We start from the raw sequence: 24,193 nt of genomic DNA on the forward strand, positions 1-24,193 counted from the left end.
CAAACAATGAATCATGGAACACTACATCTAAAACTAATGATGTAATGTATGGGGATTAACATAACAATAAAAAAATTTTTAAAAAACAAAAAAAATAAATAAATAAAAACAAACTAAGGATTCTAGAGGGGAGGGGGGTGGGGGGATGGGTTAGCCTGGTGATGGGTATTAAAGAGGGCACGTTCTGCATGGAGCACTGGGTGTTATGCACAAACAATGAATCATGGAACACTACATCTAAAACTAATGATGTAATTTATGGGGATTAACATAACAATAAAAAAATAAAAAAAAAACCACAAGTGCATTTAGATTAAGAATCTATGATCCTTCCTTCTGGTATCATTCACTAATATGAAGTTAGTGCTTTCTACTAAAATGCTTTAAAAAGTCGTGGCGCAAAACAATGTATTCCTACAGCATAGGCACAAAGCATCGTCTTCTCTAGAAAGCTGGTAATGTCCTGGAGATTTCCATCACATTTCTCTCCATCAAGCTCAACACAATAGTGGCATATAAACTTTTTCTCCTCTTCAGCAAGCCAGGTAAGGAGTAACATACTTCACTATCGGGTCGCTTCTCCCCACTCAGGAGCTGGAAAATCTCGGCACACTCCATAGAAATCTTTATGTACCCTTCCACAACATCATACACGTCTTCTTGAGGTAGCTTCTTGGCAACAGTGACAAACGCTTCCAAGGCTGAAATAAGAGTAATGTTCAATTGTTAACAAGGACCATCTCCTGAGCAACAATCGGTTGATACTGATACAAACCACAGTGATAGAGGTGGATTTCTGGCAGGAGCATCCATGTGACTGGAACTGCCACTTACTGAGAGGGAGAACACAGCAGCAATGTGGAGACAGGGACATTGAGGGTTCTGACACGGCCCTTTCTCTATCTCCAGTGAGGGGGCGGGCAATAACTTTCAAAGCAACTGCTTTAGAACCCAACCCTTCTTGATGCAGTGATCCTCCGTGAAGTTGCCATCGATCCACTCCTAGGCACCCTCTGGGTCTAGAAAACATGGCATATCTAGATCTCTATATAGGTCTATATACAATGGAATATTACTCGACCTGAAAAGGGGGAAATCCTGCTTTTTGCAACATGTATGGACCTTTGAGGGCACTGAGCAAAATAAGACAGAGAAAGACAAATACTGTATGTTCTACTTACATGAGGAACCTAAAAGAGCCAAACTCATAGAAAAAGAGAGCAGAATGGTAGTTGCCAGCAGCTAGGGGGGGTGGGGGAAATGGGGAAATGTTGGTCAAAAGGTACAAACTTCCAGCTATAAGATGAGTAGGTTCTGGGGGGCCTGGCTGGCTCAGTAGGTAGAGCATGTGACTCTTCATCTCAGGGTCGTGGGTTTGAGCCTCACACTGGGGGTAGAGATTACTTTAAAAAATAAAATGAGTAAGTTCTGGGGATCTAATGTACAGCATGGTGACTATAATTAACAGTACTGTATTATATACTTGAAAGTTATGCAGAGCATAAATCTTGAGTGGTATCACACACCAAAAATGGTAATTATATGAGGGGATGGAGGCGTTAACTAAGCTTATTGTGGTTATCACTTCACAGCATATGTGTGTCCTTATCCCACTGTACACCTTAAACTTCCATCAGTTATGTCAATAATATCTCAATAAAGGTGGGCAAAAACAACACAAAAATAACAATAAGCCTTTCCTCATGCCTTGATGAAAACAAAACCTGTCAATTCCACTTCCCTGATTTTTCCGTCAGGAGATCTCATCACAGGAAGTTATGAGAACATATCAACAGGGAAAGAGAATCCAAGACAGAGATCAGATTCAAACACAAATGCAACACAACCTCATTCAAGGGATTACCGGTCACCCTCTGACTTCAGCTTTGCCACATCTTCCAACTACTTCTTCTGCACCCATCTCCTGTCAACCTGAGTTTCCTTGGGAAACCTGTTCAAATGCAGCACCCAAATGCCATGCAGCTCTCTGAGCAAAACCATGAATATGTACATGAATACGATCTTTTAAATAATTAAGCATGCTCTTTCTTCTGCCACAAAGGTTCCTGTCCCTGTTCCTACCCCATCCTACAACTCTACTGAAAAGCCACTTCCTCTGGGGAGACTTCTTTGATCTCCCAGATTAGGTCTGAGGCCAGAAGACACCAGGTACCCCTCCTTTAGAAGACTGGTACCTAAGAACTCTTCCTATGTGATTTTATTGATTGGTATCTGTCTTCCCCACTTCACTATTCATATGCTCCATAATGGCGGCGCCCATGTCTGATTTTTTACTCTTTTTTTTAAGATTTTATTTTTATTATTTATTTGACAGAGAGACACAGCGAGAGAGGGAACACAAGCAGGGGGAGTGGGAAAGGGAGAAGCAGGCTCCCCACTGAGCAGGGAGCCCGATGTGGGACTCGATCCCAGGACCCTGGGATCATGACCTGAGCCAAAGGCAGTCGCTTAACCGACTGAGCCACCCAGGCGCCCCTTTTACTCATCATTTTATCTCTACCTAGCAAATAGCAGCCCCTGGTAAATAATGAATGAATGAATGAATGAATGAATGAATGAATGAATGAATGAATGAAATGTATAATTCTGCACTAAAACAGGTATCATCTTCAAAGCACTGGCTGTCAGTTGCAGACATCAAATGTTTAAAAGCAAAATGTATGGAAGACAAATTATTAACTGGGGATATTCTGGCCACCAGCTTAGAATTCTCTTTAACCTGAGAGGCACTATTATTGTTTTATTTTGACAGAGTACCAGCGTCTCCTCATACTAGCATATTCAATTGCGGTTTTTTCCCTCATAACCTACTACTTTCTAATGGATTACAAGAAGCTCTGAAGAAGGGTGATCACGCTTTTCAGAAAGTGAAATTACAGAATCTGCTCCATCTTAGTCACTAGTCCAATCCTGGTCAACTGACAAGTCCTTGTGGGGCTTCATGCGGTAGCTTATTACATGTCATCAGATCAGCGTGAGTGTGGGAGGGCCGAAGCTGCTGAAAACAGCGCTGACAACCACAGAAGTAGCACACTGCCTCACTGAGCAGCCCCGAGCTGACCCACAGCTGGGACTCGGTAAATACCGTTCGCTGTGCGAAGGTGAGTATTTGTTTGCCTAACAACTGCAATAAAGAGGTTTTGAACAGCCTGCTGAGGGATGCTGCCCGGCCAAGGGAGGCGTGCAGTCGCGTAGCACTGTCACAACCGAGCAAGGTGGGCCCTCCGGCCGTCGCTGACAGCCCAAGGCAAGGAAGTGCCGCCCGTGGCCCAGGATGGCCCAGGATGCCCGAGCACCGCGGCCTCGGTTTCCCCGTCTGCAAACCGGAAGGCCCGGCTCTGTAACTCGGGACCGAACAGCTGCACAGAGGAAGGCTGAGCCTGGCACAGAGCCGCGGCCGGGACCCGCCTCGCTCGCTCGTGCTCTCCGCCCCGGCCAGCCCCGCACTCACCCGGCTCGGCGCCCTGCGGGTCCCGCAGCTGAGCCTTGAAGCGCACGCCCGTGAGCTCTTCGGCGCGGGCCCGCTTGGCTGCGCCCGCGCGGGGAGCCGCGCAGTCCTGGCCGCCCGGAGCCTTCCTCTTGGGGACCCCCATGGCCGGGAGCGCAACGGCGCACCGGGATCCACACCCCCGCAGACCCGGCAAACGGACGCGCGGAAATCGGTGAAGCGCCTCCGCGTGCCCCAGCCCCACACGTGCCCCGGAAGGGGCGGGGTTGGCGGAAGGGGCGGGGCCTCGCGTGGGGGGGCGGTGCCAGGGACGGGGGTGCAGGGGCCGGGGCTGGCGGAAGGGGCGGGGCCTCGCGTGGGGGGCGGTGCCAGGGACGGGGATGCGGGGGCCGGGGCTGGCGGAAGGGGCGGGGCCTGGGGCGGGGCGGGGCCTAAAGGAGAGCTGGAGGGCAGGAAGCGGGTTCGCTGTAGGGGAGGTGCAGGTGGCGCTGGCTCTGAGCCCCGAGCTTTCTCCTGTTTGTGGCGTCACCGCTGGCTCTCTCGCTTCTCAGGACGAGCGGACACCCCACGGCAATCCCACCCGGCCGCAGTGAGGAGGAGCCCACCAGTCCCCGGCAGCCCTCCCGAGGGTTCTCGGCAGGTAGAGCCCCGGGGGCCTTCATTCCCCGAGGGCGCGAGCTCCGGGGCGTCGCGGCTGCACACTCAGATCAGTTCTTGACTTGAGGGTGCCCTGACGCTGCCAGGAGAAGAACTTGCTTGACAAGCAGTGGGAGTCGATGCTTTGCCTATTTGAAGCCCTGCGGGTTGGCCGGGAGGGTGGATGCCCCTGGCTAAATGCCACGCCGTCTGGGGCGGGAGGTCCTCCTTCGCGCACCTGGGCCGAGGGTCGTGCGGGTGCCCCTAACTCTGACCCCGCCCTGTGTCACAGCCCGAACTAGATGGCTTGTCTGGTGGGCTACAGCCCCACCCTGGCCTCCATCCCAGGCCTCCCCAAAATGATAGGAGGACGTGAACCCTTCTGGCCAAGCAGGTGCGAGGAGACACGCAACTTCTGGAAAACCCTTCTTGGGCAGTGCAGCGGCTTCCGCATCTAAGTTCCCATCCTTGAAACGGAGCCGGCGGAGCCAGCCCTACCTAGTCTCCAGGGCTGTCCTGAACTGAGAAAGTGATGCAGTGTATGAAAAACTGCTTTGACGGGAAATAAAGTCCTGTGTTTTGTAAGATGTCAATGACTTGAGAGCCACATTAAAATGCTTTGCAATAAAATAGAGATTTTAGATGAATGAGTAAAAACAGACTGGTCCATTTCTTTCTTTTCTTTTTTTTTTTTTTAAGATTTTATTTATTTATTTATTCATGAGAGAGAGAGAGAGAGAGGCAGAGGGAGAAGCAGGCTTCCCGCGGAGCAGGGAGCCCGCCCGATGCGGGACTTGATCCCAGGACCCTGGGATCATGACCTGAGCCGAAGGCAGACCCTTAACCATCTGAGCCACCCAGGCGCCCCAGACTGGTCCATTTCTTAATACGACTTCATCAATACTTGGTTATGTGTTCAAATAAATCATGAACCAGCTCATTAGATGAGTAATTTGATGATTGCTGGAATTCTCCATGAGGTTGTCTCCTAGTCTGAGGTAATACTGTCTTGTGTTCTGTAAACAGATGTGTAATGAGCTTCCATGGATGTGGCCTTTTGTGGCCTGTTGGGATTTAGAGTCTCTAATAGAAAAAGCCCAGGGTGTTGACCCTGAACCTCAGACCTGGCAAGACGATGGCATCTGTGGAAATGCCTATGTTGTGGGCAGGTCAGATGGAGGGATTCCTATGGCAGATTTGAGCTGATGCAGCAGTATTAAGAGACAAGGATATGCTCAAAATTCAAGCTGTAAAGGGCAACACTCCTATTAGTAAAGACAGAGACCTAACTCTAATTGCCCACACTGGTTATCTTCTGTGGTTAATTGCCAACCACCAACTTTGTTTACAATCAGGGTGGACCAAAGAGGCAGCAGGGAAAGGTAAGAAACAATCAAAAGCCCTGTATTCAGTTTCTGCCTGGGTGACCTTGGGCAAATCATCATCTCTCTTTGTGAAGACTTAAAGAGGGTGAGGGAACTTGCCAGTATTACCCAGCTAATAAGTGTTGGAACCACTCATCCAGTTTATCCTAACCCCAGTTACTGTCCTCAGTTTAAAAACAAAAAAACAGGTTGTCCCTGCCCATCCCAGCCTTATCCAGAGATATGCCTGATGGGGCATGGCTCAGGAGCACGGCTGGATGCTTCAGACTCAGCCTGATGCCATGAATCATCGATGCCAGTTAGCTAACCCCACTTGTTCAGATATCAGGCTTACCAAACAACTTCCAGGTAGTGACATGGCTCTCTGTAGTAAAGGCCTGCATGGAGAGAAAGGGTGTGATTTGCCCCAAAGAACATTCTGGTCTATTGATGATAAACACCACTGTTTTCATGATGTTCTAAGCTGGTATCCACTTGGGAGTCTTTGCACTTGCTGTTTCCTCTGAAACTCTACCCGGACCTCACATGACTCATACTTTCATGTGGGCTCTTCCTATCCATGTCTCCCCTTCTTCCTATCCTCCTCTATTTTTCTTTATTGCCTTTAATACCTACTGGTGATATTAGATATTCATTTGCTTGTCAAACTCCTTTATTAAAATATACACTCTAGAATGGCACAAAACAAAGTTCTGTGCACCATTCTTACTACCTAGAACAGATTTGGTACATCACAAGTTTCAATAAGTATTTGTTGAATAAGTAAATGTCTTGGTTAATGGTAGTCTATTCTTTTTTTTCTCTTTTTTTTTTTTTAAAGATTTTATTTATTTATTTGAGAGAGAGAATGAGAGACAGAGAGCACGAGAGGGGAGAGGGTCAGAGGGAGAAGCAGACCCCCCCACTGAGCAGGGAGCCCGATGTGGGACTCGATCCCGGGACTCCAGGATCATGACCTGAGCCGAAGGCAGTCGCTTAACCGACTGAGCCACCCAGGCGCCCAATGGTAGTCTATTCTAAAAGGTTTTCTCTTGGATCAAAAAGCCTCAGGATGCAGGTTTTTGAGTCTACAAGCTTATGAACTGGCCCCTGGACTGTGGTGAATTAGCCAAGGGAAGTGTCCAACCTCTAATATCCAACCAATTCACCTCTAGTCACCACACTTCTTATTCACACCTGTTAAGTGTGTGTGTGTTCATCCCTGTTTCAATCTTATAAGTTTAATTTCAAATTCTGGAAAGGGGTAAAAGGAGAAACTGAATCAGATCCCATATCAAGTTCATATTAAAGCATGTTTATTTCAGACACTCAGAAGGTGAGAGGTATGCATTGCTGTACACAAGAAAAAGTTATCAAGATGGCTTACCCTATATTATTTCACCTGGATAAAAGCTTGCTAATGCAGTCACATAGAGAGGAGAAATGGAATTTCTTCATTCTGATGCAAGTTTTTATCTCTTTGGCGGTTGATGTTTTGGTGTGGCCCTTACTGAGATCAAGACAGTTCCATCATCGGCTTGCTTAGCAGTGAGCAAAATGAAGTATTCTTTCAAAGACAGTCACTATGACTCAGGTGACAGACATAGTGTCCATAGGCTAGAAAAGATAAGTAAACCTACAGTTTCTCAAGTCAATAAAACACCAATATCCACCAATATTTTCTATGTGCATTGCATGATACAACCAGCTGTAATAGATTCCAAAAAGTGTAACACAGTATACCTACTCCCAAGGGACTCACAACATCCCTGAGAATATGACACACCTGGCAAGTTCAATAGCAATAAAGAATTCAGCCAAGAACCCAAGATGATATGTTCTAGGGCCTTCAGATAATTGCAAATGAATTATTTGACAAATAGACACATCACATTAGTATGATCCAGGTTAGATCACTGGGGGCTTCTTACTGAAGTGACAGTAAAGCAGAGAGGAAAACAAAAGCATAAAATTTGCCTTCTTCTCTGAGGCAAAATCGAAGAAAAGTAGAAAATGTTGCCCTCTTGTCCAATATGGAATAACGAGCTGTAAGTGCAAGGCCCATCTTGATAAAAATTCTGACATAGTGCCCTGAGGTGGCTCAGTCGGTTAAGCATCTGCCTTCGGCTCAGGTCATGATCTCAGGGTCCTGGGATTGAGACCCATATTGGGCTCCCTGCTCAGCAAGGAGTCTGCTTCTCCCTCTCCCTCTGACCCTCCTCCCTGCTTGTGGTCTCTCTCTGTCTCAAATAAATAAATAAAATATTTTTTAAAAATCCTGACATAGATGAAATTTGTCTTCTTGAATCTCCCAAGTCCAGTATCTGCTTGCCCACTTCCCCACACCTGCTTACATAGCACCTTCTTGCTGTCCCCATCTTCCCAAAGCCCCAGCTGAGGCAGCTCTCCCTGAGCTCATCTCCCTGGAAAATGTCCTTCAGGAGATTCCTTGTTGAAGCCCCCTCCCTATGCTAGTCCTCCTTCTTTCCCATCCTTCCTCCATAACCTGTTCCCTTGCAAAAGTATTTTTAGCCAGCCGCCAGAAAATAGAGAAATCTGATAAATTCACCATTCGATTTTGGAGAATAATAGCGATTTATAGCCAACCCGTGAAAATATCTTTATACTTTAAAAGAGGACACTCAGGGGCACCTGGGTGGCTCAGTTGTTAAGCGTCTGCCTTCAACTGAGGTCATGATCCCAGGGTCCTGGGATCGAGCCCCACATCAGGCTCCCTGCTCTGCAGGAAGCCTGCTTCTCCCTCTCCCACTCCCCCTGCTTGTGTTCCCTCTTTCGCTGTGTCTCTCTCTGTTAAATAAATAAATAAAATCTTTAAAAAAAAAAAAAAAAGAGGACACTCAGCGATCACAACCCCCAAGATGAATTTCTAGTAGTTGTGACATTGAATGGGAATGGGAGCGGGGGTGGTGGGAAATGAAAAGGGCAGGGACCAGGACAAGAGGAGCTTCTGAACATTGTGCATGAATCTGTGTGTGAATTCCAGCCCTTATCCCATATGTTACATTTTATAATTGGGAGGTATGACTCAGTTTTTAAAAATATACTTCTAAATCCATTCAGGAAGTATGTACTGATCCTGCTAGGAAAATACCTACAAGAGTCATGTCCTCAATAAACATGTATTATGTTGGTGATGAGGGTCTTAGACCCAGCTGTAATAGAGGAAAATATTAATTAAATTAAAATACTCTAATTAAAATAAAATACTAGGTTATTGAATTGACAGCCTTATTCTTTGAACAGCAAAATGTAGTAAAATCCATACCCAATTTAGACAGTAAAATATCAAATGATAAATTTCAAGGATATTATGGAGACCAGCCTACCATCTTATCATTGCACAGAAATGTGAGAAAATATAGAAAATTTGAGTAACAAAGTATTCAAATGGATAGACAGTAATAGAACTTTATACCTACAGAGAACATATATTCTTTTGAAATAATATGAAAGTGATAAAAATTGACCACATTCTAGGCCAAAAAGTAGGCCCCAATAAATTTCAAAAAAAAAAAAAATCAACATTTACAGGCCATGTTCTCTGACCACCAAGCAATAAAATTTAACCTTGATAATAAGAGGATAGGTTTTTTAAAATCCCATAAGGCTGGGAGGGGGGAAACCTTTTACTAAGTAATCCTCGGAAAGCATATGGAAAGTTATGAGAGATTTGAAATGCAGCGAAACGAACACTTTATTTATTTATTTATTTATTTATTTATTTATTTATTTATTTATTTATTGTTGAAGATTTTATTTATTCATTTGAGAGACAGAGAGAGAATGAGCAGGGGGAGAGGCAGGGGTAGAGGGAGAAGCAGGCTCCCCACTGAGCCAGGAGCCAGGCTCCCCACTGAGCCTAAACATGAGGCTCCATCCCAGGACCCTGGGATCATGACCTGAGCCAAAGGCAGATGTTTAATCATCTGAGCCACCCAGGCACACCAAAACAAACACTTTATATAGCAAAATCTGTGTAGACATAGTGCTAGGAGGAAAATTTATAGCTTAAAATACTTTTATCAGAAATCAAGAAAAATTGAAAACAAATGAACTAATAAAGCACGTTCAAATCAAGAACTTGGAAAAAGTACAACAGAAACAACCCAAAGAAATAAGAAGGAAAAAGAAACAAAGACAAGGAGGGAAATCAATTACAAAGAGAATGAAAAAACAACAGTAAAAAAAAAAGAGGGGGCGCCTCGCTGGCTCAGTCATTAAGCACCTGCCTTCGGGTCAGGTCATGATCTCAGGGTCCTGGGATCGAGCCCCGCCATCGGGCTCCCTAGCTCCACGGGAAGCCTGCTTCTCCCTCTCCCACTCCCCCTGCTTGTGTTCCCTCTCTCACTGTGTCTCTCTGTCAAATTAATAAATAAAATCTTTAAAAAAAAAAAGAAAAAAGAAAAACAACAATAACAACAACAACTAAAGAATATCCAGACACCAAAAGCTGTTTGTTCTTGTTTTTCAGGTTAAGTAAACAAACTTGTGGCAGGATTTTAAGCAATAAAAATATTAAAAACAACTATTCTCAAAAACTTTCAAAACAAAAAGAAACAGATACATTTCTGGAAAAGGGCAAAAATACCAAAATTGGCACAAAAGGCACAAGAAAATTTGAATAGAACAACAATCAAATAAAATGACATGATAACCAAATTTTTCCCAAAGTACAAATGATTTTCCAGGTAAACACTAGCAATCTTTTAGGAAACAGATAATCTCTATCTTACTCAGTTTGCTCCATAAATCAAGAGAGAAGGAAAGCATCCTAACATCTTGTATGAGGCAATAGAACTTAAATACAAAACTAGCTAAGGATAACACAAAGGAAGAAAATGTTGGGCTTATTTCACTTCGGACATAAATGTGTGTAAATGAAATATTAGCTAACTTGAACCAACACTGTCCTTAAAAAGCAAGAAATACAAGGATGGTTTAATATCATATCTATATCATTCACCACATTAATGGATTAAAGCAGAAAAACCAATTATTATCTCAATAGATGGAAAAAGACATTCGAGGGGCGCCTGGGTGGCTCAGTTGGTTAAGCGTCTGTCTTCGGCTCAGGTCATGATCCCGGGGTCCTGGGATTGCCCTGTGTCGGGCTCCCTACTCAGCGAGGAGTCTGCTTCTCCCTCTCCCTCTGTCCCTACTTTTCCTTCCCGCTCATGTTCTCTCTCTCTCTCTCAAATAAATAAAATCTTAAAAAAAAAAAAGACATTTGAAAAAAATCTCTATGATTTTTAAAAGTCCCATAAAACTAGGAATAGAGAAAACTTCCTTAACTTGTTAAAGACTGTATGGGCCAAAAGCCTGCAGCAACCATCATGCATAATGGAAAAACTGTAAGTGCACTTGAATTGTGACTGAGAACAATAGAAAAGACAGGGATGCCCATTATCTGTGCTGCTATCAATTACTAAAGGTCTTAGGTAAGGAGATGAAGTAAGACAAAAAAATACAAAAGAATTAACAGGGATAAAACCGTAATCTACTTAGAAAATTCAACAGAAACACTAGCTAGAGATGCACAAGGTTGTCAGATGTGAGATCAAATTACCTAGTCAGTGTCATAGCTATACTTTAGCAATAGCTAATTTAAAAATATAGTAGATGAATCACTAAACTCTACCTCTGAAATTAATAATACACTATATGTTAATTGAATTTAAATTACAAATAAATAAAAATAAATAAAAATGCCCCCTTACCAAAAAAAAAAAAACTAAGAGAAATCAAGACACCATTCACAAAAACCAGTGAATTATCTCAGAATTAAACTAAAAAATACTGCACAGCATGGTTAAGGAGAACACTATAAAAGAAGATCTAACTGAATAAAGAAACATACTGTGTTTGTAGAAGAATGCCTTCATGTTGTAAATCTGTTAACCTCCTAAATCAAGCTATAAAACCACTGCTATTTCAGTCAAAATTAAGAAACTCAATAAATCATGATAACTTTGCATGGAAAAATAAAAGTCTATGAATGGTTAAGTTGAAAAGAATAATGGGGTCTTCCTTATCATGCATGAAGACATATTCAAGGTTTTAATAATCAAATACTGGTAATGGTAAAAGACTAGACAAATAGCCCAGTAGAGCAGAATACAGACTCAAAAACAGAGCCATGTTATGGCGGTATGAGGTGACAACTCCCAAACTGCTTTGCATGCATCCTGGAGTTGAACAAATAAGTAAATGGATAGGGGATGATGCAGGCCAGGCTTCCCACCGTTGGAGAGGAAAGCTACCTATAACCAGGAAGCCTGAGGTGGAATGAACCCTGTGGGACTGGATTGGAGTTAGAGACATCAGTATGATCTCATGATTAGCTGAATATAAACAGAGTTGGATGGGTACAGAAGTAAGTGAACACATGTATTCTACCTTGGTTAGTTGGTACATTTGCATACATTTTTTAGTTCTGTTCACTGATGGGGCCTAAAAGTAGGGATACTCCAGTAGTAATTAGCACACCTGGTACCCAGATCTTGGTTTTTTGTTTTTGTTTTAAAGATTTTATTTATTTATTTTTATGAGAGAGAGGGAGAGAGAGCACGTGCACATGCATGGGGAGGGGAGAGGCAGAGGGAGAAGGAGGCTCCCCGCGGAGCAGGGAGCCCAACATGGGACTGGATCCCAGGACCCGGGGATCATGATCTGAGCCGAAGGCAGAGGCTTAACCGACTGAGCCACCCAGGCGCCCCCGATCTTGTTTTTTTTTTTTTTTAATTTTTTATTCTTATGTTAATCCCCATACATTACATCATTAGTTTTAGATGTAGTGTTCCATGATTCATTGTTTGTGCATAACACCCAGTGCTCCATGCAGAATGTGCCCTCCTCAATACCCATCACCAGGCTAACCCATCCTCCCACCCCCCTCCCCTCTAGAACCCTCAGTTTGTTTTTCAGAGTCCATCGTCTCTCATGGTTCGTCTACGATCTTGGTTTTTAATATCACTATCAAATAAAAGGAACTGGGACTCCTTGGAGAAATGACCAATTCTAAGGCTGGGACAGAGCACACATGAAATGAGCCTGGAGCTCTTGTAGCACCATAAAGTACCAAACGCTGGAGGAAAAAAATGGAGAGGGGGAGGAATAGGTCAAAGGGACACAGGAACCAACCAGAAATAATTCCCAGTAGAACAATCTGAGTGATAATGAACATAGTATTAATGAACATAGTATTAGATTATCATCTATGGTATAAAAGAAATATACCTAAGTCTATACTGATATAAAAAATGATCGCATAAATAAATAAACAGGGGAGAAAATCTTCCTTACAAAGAAAGTTTCCTTACAAATCTTTCTTACAAAAATAATCCAAATAATATATGTAGATGCTCCCTGCTCCAAGAAATGGAGCTTAATTCACAGCCCCCTCCCCCCAACCCCGGGGGATACTTAGTGAGTAGCTTCCAAAGATTAGATTAGGAAAGAGGGAAATTGGTGAGTCATAGTGGAGAAACATGGTCAACACTACCTTAACTGAGTGGTCAAGGTTAACATCACCAGTGATAAGTTCCATTGCTATCATGTACCCTTTGATATGATGAGGACCTCACCTTTATAATATCCTTCCCCAAACCCATAACCCCAGCCCAATCACACGAAAGATGTCAGACAAATCCAAATCAGAAGGATAGTCTAAAAAATACATCACCTGTACTCTTTAAAACTGTCAAGGTCATGAAAAACAAGGAAAGACTTGGAAACTGTCACAGATCAGATGAGACCGGGGAGAATGACAACACAATGCACTGGATCCTGGAACAGAAAAAGGACCCCAGGGGAAAAGCTGGTGAACTGCAAATCAAGTCTGGACTTTACTTAATAGCAGTGTACCAATGAGGTTTCTTAGTTTTAACAAATAAGCATGAAAAGTACAGACATTGGAGGAAACTGGGTGAGGGTGTATAGAATCCCTCTCTTTTTCACTTTTCTGTAAATCTGGAATACTCCAACATAAAAAGTTTATTGGAAACAAAGACCCATGCATATGTAGCAACTTGACACAGAATAAACATGGCCCCACCATTTTGCAATGGATTTGCCATCAGAACACAGGTGTTGTGAAAACCACTGCTGAATCTAAGCCAAATGGGAAAGGAAAGATTCATATCGACATTGTCACCATTGGACGCGTAGATTCAGGCAAGTCCACCACTACGGGTCATCTGATCTACACGTGAGGTAGGATTGACAAAAGAAGCATTGAAGAAGTAAAGAGGAGGCTTCTGAGATGGGAAAGAGGCCCTTCAAGGATGCCTGGGGCTTGGATATGCTGAAAACTGCACATAAGCTGCTATCAACACTGATATCTCCCTGTGGAAATTGGAGACCAGCAAGTATTATGTGACCAGCATTGATGCACCAGGGCACAGAGACTTTATCAAAAACATGATCACAGCACATCTTAGGCTGATTGTACTACCCTGATTGTTGCTGCTGGTGTCGGTGAATTTGAACCAGATATCGCCAAGAATGGGCAGACCCATGAGCATGCCCTCTGGCTTACACACTGGGCATGAAACAACTAATTATTAATATTAACAAGATGAATTTCTTCAGCCAGAAGAGGTATGCGGAAATCGTTAAGGAAGTCAGCACCTACATTTAGAAAAGTTGGCGACAACCCCAACACAGTAGTATTTATGCCAACTTCTGGTTGGAATGGTGACAACATGCTGGAGCCAAGCGCTAACACGCCTTGGTTCGAGGGATGGAAAGTCACCCATAAAGATGGCAACGCCAGTGGAACCATGCTACATGAAAATCTGCGTGGCATCTGCCACAACTCATCCAATCAGCAAGCCCTTTCACCTGCCCCTCCAGGATGTCCACGAAATGAGAGGTACTGGTAATGTCCCTGTGGGCCCAGTGGAGTCTGGCGTTCTCAAACCTGGCATGGTGGTCACCTTTGCTCCAGTCAACATTATAACTGAAGTCAAGTGTGTTGAAATGCACCATGAAGCTTTGAGAGAAGCTCTAGCTCTTTCTGGGACAATGTGGACTTCAATGCCAAGAACACGTGTCTGTCAAAAATGTTCATCACGGCAACATGTCTGGTGAGAGCAAAAAGGACCCACCAATGCAAGCAGCTGGTTGCATGGTTTGGGTGATTATCCTGAACCATCCAGGCCACATCAGTGCTGGCTATGCAACTCTGTTGGATTGTGATAGAGCTCACACTGTTTGCAAGTGTGCTGAGCTGAAGGAGATTGATTGCTGTTCAAGGAAAAAGCTGGAAGATGGCTCCACATTCTTGAAATCTGGTGATGCAGCCATTGTTGATATGATTGCCGACAAACCCACGTGTGTTGAGCACTTCTCTGACTATCCTCCTCTGCGTTATTTTGCTGTTCCTGCCATGAGACAGACAGTTGCTGTGGGTGTCAAAAAAGCAGTGTCCAAGAAGCCTACAGGAACTGGGAAGGTCACCCAAGTCTGCCCAGAACACTCAGAAGGCTAAATGAATATTATCCTGAATAACTGCCCCCCACATCTTAATCAGTGGTGAAAGAATGGTCTCAATTAGCCATTTAAATTTAATTGTAAAAGACTGCTTGGTGATAATAATGTATCATAAAACTTCCAGAAGGAAGGGAGAATGTTTTGTGGACCGTGTGTGTGTGTGTGTGTGTGTGTGTGTGTGTGTGTGTGTGTGTGTGAGAGAGAGAGAGAGAGAGGGAGAGAGAGAGAGGGAGGGAGGAGAGGGAGTTTTAAGTAGTTTTTACAATTAGTACTTTTTAAAAACAATTTCATCTATTTATTTGACAGAGAGAGAGAGAGGGAGAGAAAGAGAGAGCACAAGTAGGAAGAGTGGCAGGCAGAGGGAGAGAAGCAGGCTCCCTGCTGAGCAGGGAGCCGGATGCTGGGATCATGATCTGAGCCAAAGGCAGACACTTAACCGAGTCACCCAGGTGCCCCTAGAATCAGTACTCTTTAATGGAAACAACTGGACCCAAAATCTGTCACACAATTTTGAAACCCATTAAAACCAAGTTTAACGACCAAAAAAAAGTGGCCCAGTGTGCATGCCTCTTAGCGATGTGACTTTGTGTTTCCTCCCTCAGGAGGGGGAGGCATTTCTTCACATGCCCAGCAGCCATCTGGATTTTGAGGTCTCTGGGAGCAGCTCAGTACCACAACACTGTCATCTTCTCCTCAGCTGACATCCCCTCTCAGAGCATTGCTGGCTTGCTGGTTTAAGTCGTGACAATGTTGTGCATTTGCATTATTTCATTTACTGTCATTGGTCTTTAGTTTTCAGTTTACTTCCTTTTGTGTTCGTTAACATTTGAATTACATCCACATTGCCATTTTGCTTTGTTACTATTGAAATAATCCTGGACCACTAATTTCGACCTAATTGTATTTTCAGAGGGGTTTGTGTTGGGCAAATCACCTAAAGTGCAGGAAGAACGATAGAACGGCTGGCAGGTTGCCATGAGTGCTCTGAAGATGCATATAGTGGGTCATGGTGATTGGCGTGGACAGAGAAGGACAGACCCTGAAAGATTAGGGAGAAGAGCCACGGCAACCCGTGAGGAAAAAACATTCCAGGTAGAAGCTACAGGAAATGCAAAGGCCCTGAGGTGGGAGCGTGATCAGAGAGCTCAAGAAACAGAATAGGGGCTAGCTTGTGTGCAACTGAGGTCACTTGGAGAGTCAGGTGGGAACAATTCATGGAGCCCTTGAATTAGCAAGGTGAGGTCTTCGCTGTATTTGAATTGTCTGGATTTGCAGGTCCCAAACTGGGGGCCAAAGGACTGAGAACGCCACAAGAAACTCACAGGTTGGAATATTTTTATAAGTTAAAAGAAATACAGCAATTTCTGAGATCTCTTGCAAACTACTAACTCAAGGTAGTTCATAGTTTCAACATTAGATTGTGCTGCTTGTCTTCTGATGATGTCATAGCTTTGCAAAGCTGGGATTTCAGTGGTTACTTTTATTTAAAGCCAGTACCAAGAAAAATGAACATGGAACAGGAAATAAAGTTGGAAGTCTGTGATCTGATTTCAAGGTTGGAGAATCAGTGATGTGCCCAACAGGTGCACATACCTCAATAGTAAATAACTGTGGTAATGATGTGGGAAACAAAGGCAGAAGAAAGATTATTATATTTCCTTACTACGTACAGCCCCCTGACAAGTTCTTGAAACAGGCAGAGTGACGTTCCCCTAGGGACTCAACTGCCTGGATGTTAATACTTTGCTAAGGGCGAAAGCTAATCCTAGCCCCGCCCCCCCATCCAGGATCCTGTAAGTCTACTTTAACATATAAAAATGTTAAACATTTATATGTTTATATGTATTTTGTTTAACATATAAATACAATGTTTATATGTTATATAAATAACATATAAATCTCTAAACCCCCCAAGATACATGTTGACAATCATCTCCCCAAACATATGGCCCACTGATATACATCTGAAGGGTCTCATGAGTCAGGTTTTATTAGATGGTAATAAATGACCTTTTCCCAACAATAGCTAGCCCTCTTAAGGTCCCGGAAACCTTGCTTCCAAAATTCCTTAGAGACTTAACGCTCTCCCTAACCCCCTCCCAACTTGGAAGTATATAATGGGCCACTCCTCATGACCCCAGCGCAGCTATTTCTGCCCACGGGTCCCGTCCCCGTGCTTTAATAAAAACACTTTTTGCATCAAAGATGTTTCAAGAATTCTTTCTTGGCCATCGGCTTCAAACCCTAATGTCTTTCCTACATCAGTTATATAAGAATAAAAGAAAAATATTTTTCTTTCAATAAACATGTATTTTTTTTTCCCAAACAGTACTTAATTGTTGGAACAGAAATACTTTCGTTAAGTTTGGCTCTAGCTATTAAATAAACAGAGCAGTTCAGGTTTTTGTTTTAACATAGAGATTCTGTGAAAAATGAACAAGACACTAAGGGCACCATGAACCAAGTTCTATGTCCTTAATCGGAACTCACTTTTGTTGATTCTGAATTCCTGTCAATGGACTTTAATTTGTTTTCCCTTTGGTACACGTTCTCTCGGGAATGACATTTAAATTTAAAAAAATTTTCGTGTACACCCATATTCATAGCGGCATTATTCACAATAGCCAAGAGATGGAAGCTCCCCAAGTATCCATCAACAGATGACTGGCTAAACAAAATGTGATATATCCATACAATGGAATATTATTCAACATCAGAAAGGAGGGACATTCTGACACCTGCTACAACAGAGCTGAATGTTGAGGACACTATCCTAAGTGAAATAAGCAGGTTACGAAAGGACAAACACTGTACGATTCCACTCATGTGAGGTACCGAGAGCTGACAAAGTCATAGACACGGAGAGTGGGATGGTGGGTGCCAGGGACTGAGGGAGGAGAAACGGGGTGTTAGTGTTTAACGTGTTTAGTATTTCAGTTTTTGAGGATGACAAAGTTCTGGAGGTGGATGGAAGGGATGGTTGCATAACCAGATGAATGTGCTCAAGACCACTAAACTCTACACTTAAAAATGGTTAACATGGTAAGTTTTATGTTTTGCATATTTGACCACAATAAAAAATTATTTTTGAAAATTCATGGGCTCCTGTCACCAGTACTAAGACATAGATTGAGATTCTCACCTACAGAGGGCGCCATTGACAGATCCTAGTGGCATTTCCTTGTCTGGTGCACAGGAGCTGGACCTTCTGGAGCTGCAGGTGTCTCCCTTCCCTGTGCCTCTGCAACAGTCCTGGGCCTCCCAGCAGAGCCCCCACCTTCCTGAGGCTTTTGCTGAAGGGTTTTTACCACTGCTGACCAACGGGAAACCAACTGGGCGTATGCATGACCATCCCCTTCTCTTCTTTAGGGGAGAGACAAAGTCACAGAGGGGGTGATGTAGTGCATCCATACGATGGAATGTTACTCAGTCCTTGAAAAACAAGGAGACTCTGACAGGTGCTACAACATGGATGAATCTTGAGGACGTTATGCTACGTGAAATAAGCCAGCCACAAAAGGACAAATACTGTATGATTCCACTTATATGAGCACCTAAGGTAGTCAAACTCATAAAGACAGAAAGTAGAATAGTGTTTGTCAGGTCCTGGAAGGAGGGGTGACTGGACAGCTAGTGTTTAATGGGGACAGAGTTTCAATTTTGCAAGAAGAAAAAGTTCTGGAGGTGGCGTCAGATTTGGCTGCCATTTTGGAGGAAAGCCGGGTCCAAAGCACTCAGGTATATCACAGAGCATTGGGGGGACAGGGACACTTCTGGGCAGAGGAAGAGGGGAGGAGGTGAGCCAGGCCTGAGGAGCCTGACAGAGTGGACCAGAGGTGGGGAGAAAAAGAGGATATTAAAAAACCAGGACTGGGGACAATGTCCTAGCCAGTTCACAGGAAAAGGAAAACAAAATCTGGTAACAAAACCCATTCCAGTGTCCCACCAGGGGACCAGGGCCACTGTCATTGAGATGGATAAGTTGGAAACTACTTTCCTTCTTACCTAAGAAGGGAAAGTATATTTGGTCACAGAGACATTCCCAATGGTTCAAATGGAAGTCAAACACTGTCTTATGCTCAATAAATAATAATACACTAAGTCTCCCATGAAATGGTTATATTTATTATCATGGCTACCATCGATGAGGCTTCCACTCTGACTAGCCTTTCAGCTATATTAGCTCTAAACGGTACCACTATCCCCACATAAGTATCCAGAGCGGCAGAGCTGGGCTTCGAACCTCTGGCCTGAGCTCTGACCACAGAACACATACAACTAACCATTGCCCTACACTCTGCCCTACACCTGTAGGGCAAGCTTGGTTTTCAGAGCTACACGGACTTCTTTCCAACATACTACAGAGCTTCCTTCCCTCAGCACACTTTCCTTTCTGATGGCAGACAGCTGGGTAGGATGGGTGCCCGGCCCCCAACAGGGAAGGGAGGAGAAGACAAGAGGGTGGAGAGGGGGTTAGGGGTTTCTGGAGAAGACTAGGGTCTCTCTCAGGCAGACCTGGCTTCCTGCAGTGCTGCTGAAGGCAGCAGAGAGCAACCTCAGAGCTTCCATGGGGACCTAGCACCTTCTAGTCTTGAGGGGGAAGGGTCTGCTCTCTTTCAGAAACTGAGCTCACTGCTTTGGATACTTGGGAAGTTTTACACTGAAATCCCCCATGGATCAGAATTCACTCATTCGCATTGCTCCAAGGACCCCCAGAAGTCTGCTTGCATCGCATTCTTCTTTTAGAAAGAGAAAAATATGACTGACATAGAAACAAACGGGTAGCATATCCAGAAATGAATGAAAAGATGTATTTGAGAAAATGTCAAGGAATGTCAAGGAATCATATAGATTTAGCCCAATTTCCTGAAATCCTACATCTAATTTAAATAGGTTATGGGCTCTTGGAGCCCAAATGGACTGCACAGCCCAAGCTTTTCGTCTTGCAGATGTGGAAAACGAGGGCAGGGAGGTCAAATGCCTCTGCATGTGGCAGAGTAGACCCTATTGCACTTGATGCCTTTGACCTTGGACGGACTGCCGTATAGTCATCAGTTGGCATATTCTTAAAGGCCTCCTTCTGTAGGCCCCCTCACATCCTTCCTAGTGCCCCCTCCTCCCCCAGCCTTCAGTCCTCAGTGAGCAGGCTCTTTGCTATTGATGTAGCTATTTGCTGTCAGCTCTATAAACAAACCACCATTTGTTGCTTTCTAAAAATAAGCCTTTTTTGGGTGCCTGGGTGGCTCAGTTGGTTAAGCGACTGCCTTCGGCTCAGGTCATGATCCTGGAGTCCCTGGATCGAGTCCCGCATCGGGCTCCCTGCTTGGCAGGGAGCCTGCTTCTGCCTCTGACCCTCCCCCCTCTCATGTGCTCTCTCTCTCTCATTCTCTCTGTCTCAAATAAATAAATAAAATCTTTATAAATAGATAGATAGATAGATAGATAGATAGATAGATAGATAGATAGATAAATAAATAAATAAAAATAAGCCTTTTTAGCTCTGGACAACATTCGGCCTCGCTCTCCTGGGCTGAAAGGTTGGTCTCTTTGAGGCTGACAAATGGTGGCTTATGTCTTCTGAGAATGGCAGTAGCCTGTCTTTGTTGAAAGGCCAGAGCTTTACCTCGATGGCCCAGGAGAGAAGCCGGCCACAGCACGGGGAGTCTGAGCACACAGCCCACAGACAGCCTCCAATACAGGCTTGGCTCCGTGGGGAGGGAAGGAGCCAGGGTCTCCAAAAAAGGAGGAAAAGAGGCATGTCCCTCAGCGCTGGAAAGAAGGGACAGGATTGCTTCCAAAGAGGAGGGGGGGGGGGGGGGGGGGGGGGAAGGCATGGAATTAACAATGTCCCACAAAGGCTGCCTCTCACACAGAATGAAGGTGGCAGGTACAGGGGCGCTTCTCACACTTGTGTGCAAGGAGGGGCAAGACCACGCAATAGAAAGGAACGCTTTTACTCCATGCCGGCGTCCATCCCGGATTTCTGCGTCTTTGCCGGTTAAGAAAGCTTCAGATTCTGCCACAGATGGTCTGTTTGACTTTGTGTGGTCAGTTTCCACGTCTGAGATCTAGAGACAGTGGTAACATCTCGGCCAGCTTCGTGGGCACGTGACCTGTGCAGCCGCTCAGGACCACATGCTCGAAGAGCCCACGCTGGGTTTACATGCTCTGCTGTCGCTGTCTTGAAATTCTTAATTATTTTTGGACAAGAAACCCCGAGTTTTCATGCTGTACGAGGCCAGCGAATTATGTAGCCGATCCTGGTTAGGTGCTAACTGCGGGGCTGCTATGAGTAGGGACGTTTCAGAAGCGCTCTTGCTGGGCTCATCCTCACTCATCACACTGCATTTGCTTTGATTCCGGCTCCTGGAGTCGTGCCGGATAACCAAGTGGCTCCGACTGCTTGTGATTTTTAAAATTCCATCATAGGAGGAAGAGTACGGGGGAGGTGGGGACTGTCTTGGTGGGAAAGGTCATTTCTCTTCATGCCCCAGATGGATTTTACAAGTTTCCCTCTCTTTGAAGTGTGTGTCCGCCCCCCATTTTCCTGTCCTAAGAGTTTTTATGGTGCCCCAGAGTTGAGGTATTCGACTGTATAATATTTAGAGAGAGGGAAATCGGGGATAGGCAGTAACTGGTTTCCATTTGGTTGGGGCACAAAGGGACTTGGAAGTGTGGGGTTCAGAGAAGAAGATAAATGGAATTCTTTAACTTTCTCATGAGATTCCAAAAATCCTTAAAGAGATCAGATTAGGACTAAAATCTGGCTTTGCAGCAAGTAGCTGAGGGGCAAAGCTGAGGGCAGCCAGGAATTGTCCTTCAGGTTCCTCTCTCCTGTGTCCCCCAGTAGCCTGGTCACCCAGCACTGTCCACCCCCTCCCAAGGCCTTTCCAATTTGGCTACTTGCCCCTTCTCTCTGGGCCTGCAAAGCCCCAGCCCCAAAGCATAGCCATAGCCTCCTGACTACACATCCCCCCAGCCATCCCCTTGAATCCACTCTGATGTTGTTATTGTTTGATTAAAAAAAAAAAAAAGCTTTATGGAAATATAATACACATACCACACAACCCACCAATTTAAAGCATAGAGTTTGACATTTTTTGGAATACTACATTATTAATTTTCTGAAGTTATAAAACCCTATAGAATTTGCTATTTCAAGGGTACAATTCAGTGGTGTTAATTACATTCACCATGTTGTGCAACCATCCCCACTATCTATTTCCAGAACTTTTTCATCACCCCAAACAACAGCTCTGGACCCATTAAGTAATAATTCTCCATTCTCCCTTCTCCCTGCTCTTAGTAACCTCGAATTTACTTTCTGTCTCCATGAATTTGCCTTCTCTAGATATTTCATGTAAGTGGAACCATACAATGTTTATCATATTATGTCTGGATTATTTCACCTAGCATAATGTTTTCGAGGTTCATCCATGTTGTAGCATGTAGCATGTAGAATGTATCAGAAATCATTCCTTTTTACGTCCACATTTTGTTCATCCACTCATCTGACGATGGGTACTTGGGTTGCTTCTACCTTTGGGCTATTGTGAATAAAGCTGCAGAAAATATTGTCTTGCAAGTATCTGTTTGAGTCCCTGCTCTCACTTCTTTTGGGTATAAAATCCCTGGACCCACTTTTGACCCCTCCAGTCCAGTGACACTCAGCAGCCAGACCAATCTTTTACCAACACACACCTGATCACCTCACTCATCTGCTAACAACATTTTGGTGGCTTAGGATAAAGACAGGAATGCTCACAAGGACTTAGGGTAAAGATGGAAGTGCTCACCAAAGTCTCTGGATCCCTGAGCTCTGGCTACCAACATCTCCACATCACCATGCCCCACCCTTTGATTTCTGCCCTGTTCGCTCTAGACTTCTCTCCATTCTTCTATGGAATGCTCCTTTTGGATTTCATACATGCTTGTCTCCATTCCTTCCTTCCTTCCTTCCTTCCTTCCTTCCTTCCTTCCTTCCTTCCCCTCCCCCTCCCTCCCTCCCTTCCTTTTTTATTTTAAGTAGGCTCCAAAACAGGGCTTGAACTCATGATCCTGAGATGGAGACCTGAGCTGAGATCAAGAGTCAGATGCTTAACTGACTGAGCCACCCAGGTGCTCCACTGGTCCCTTTTTCTAAAATGTTCACCCTCCTAAACACCTAGCTTTGGCTAGTTTTTGCTTGGCAAACTCCTCCCACCTTTCCTATCCATCTTACCTTAAAAACAAAACAAAGGAACAAATGAACAAACTAAAAACCAGAAACAGACTCATAAATACAGAGAACAAACTAGTGGTTGCCAGAAGGGAGGGGGCTGAGAGGATGAGAGAAGTAGGTGAAGGGGATTAAAAGGTATAGACTTGGGATGCCTGGGTGGCTCAGTCAGTCGGGCGTCTGCTTTCGGCTCAGGTCATGATCCCGGGGTCCTGGGATCGAGTCCCAGAGCGGGCTACTTGCTCAGAGGGGAGCCTGCTTCTCCCTCTGCCGGCCGCCCCTCTTGCTTGTGTACGTGCTCTCTCCCTGACAAATAAATATATAAAATCTTTAAAAAAAATAAATAAAAGGTACAGACTTCCAGTTATAAAATGAATCAGTCTTGGAGGTGAAAAGGACAGCATGGGGAATATAGTCAATAATATTGTAACAACATATGATGACCGATGGGGACTATACATATGTGGCGAGCATTTTGTAACATAGAGAATTGTCTCATCACTATGTTGTGCACCTGAAACTAACAAAACATGGTATGTCAAATATACTCCAATGAAACATTTTTTTTTAATTTAAAAAGTCCCTAACGCCTCCCTCTCCACCTCCCACTCAGCTCCCCCTCTCTTTTGCTCTGTGTCCCCTTTTAGTTTATGATCCTCCAGTCACTGTCTGTCTTCCTGTCTGTAATAATGACTAATATTGACTGAGCATTTACCAGCTCCAGGCCCTGTCCTACCCATGTCACCTGTATCAACTAATTAAAGTGTCACAAGCCTGAGACTTTACAGAGGAGGAAACCATGAGGGTGCATGGTTAGTAACGGAGCCCACACCGGCACCTGGAAACCAGTTAATGCCTACACGACCATAGCAGCATCCCCCAGCCCTGTGGGAGCAAGGTTCCCTGACTGTGCTAGCCCCCACAGCCCCCAGCACACACCAGTTCATACCTAACCCAGATGGGTGAATGGCTGGGATGCAAACTACACGAGGG

The 24,193-nt window shown here is 44.4% G+C and overlaps 1 protein-coding gene and 1 pseudogene across 1 annotated transcript in view; one reads left to right on the plus strand and one right to left on the minus strand.

The window, feature by feature from the left end:
- The window catches only part of URB1 (URB1 ribosome biogenesis homolog), a 67,150-nt gene extending 63,536 nt beyond the window's left edge, over nucleotides 1–3,614 (minus strand). The window contains exons 1-2 of the mRNA XM_035017590.1: nucleotides 3,473–3,614; nucleotides 562–701 (exon numbers count right to left, since the gene is read on the minus strand). Of these exons, the coding sequence (XP_034873481.1) occupies nucleotides 562–701; nucleotides 3,473–3,614 (282 nt within the window). The remainder of the gene's footprint in view (nucleotides 1–561; nucleotides 702–3,472) is intronic.
- A 10,121-nt stretch (nucleotides 3,615–13,735) lies between these two features.
- Nucleotides 13,736–15,072, plus strand: LOC118018822 (annotated as a pseudogene).
- Nucleotides 15,073–24,193: the final 9,121 nt, after the last annotated feature.

The sequence above is a fragment of the Mirounga leonina genome, unplaced genomic scaffold (genome assembly GCF_011800145.1).
Source record: "Mirounga leonina isolate KUSES-001 unplaced genomic scaffold, KU_Mleo_1.0 Mir_172, whole genome shotgun sequence".
NCBI lineage: Eukaryota > Metazoa > Chordata > Mammalia > Carnivora > Phocidae > Mirounga > Mirounga leonina.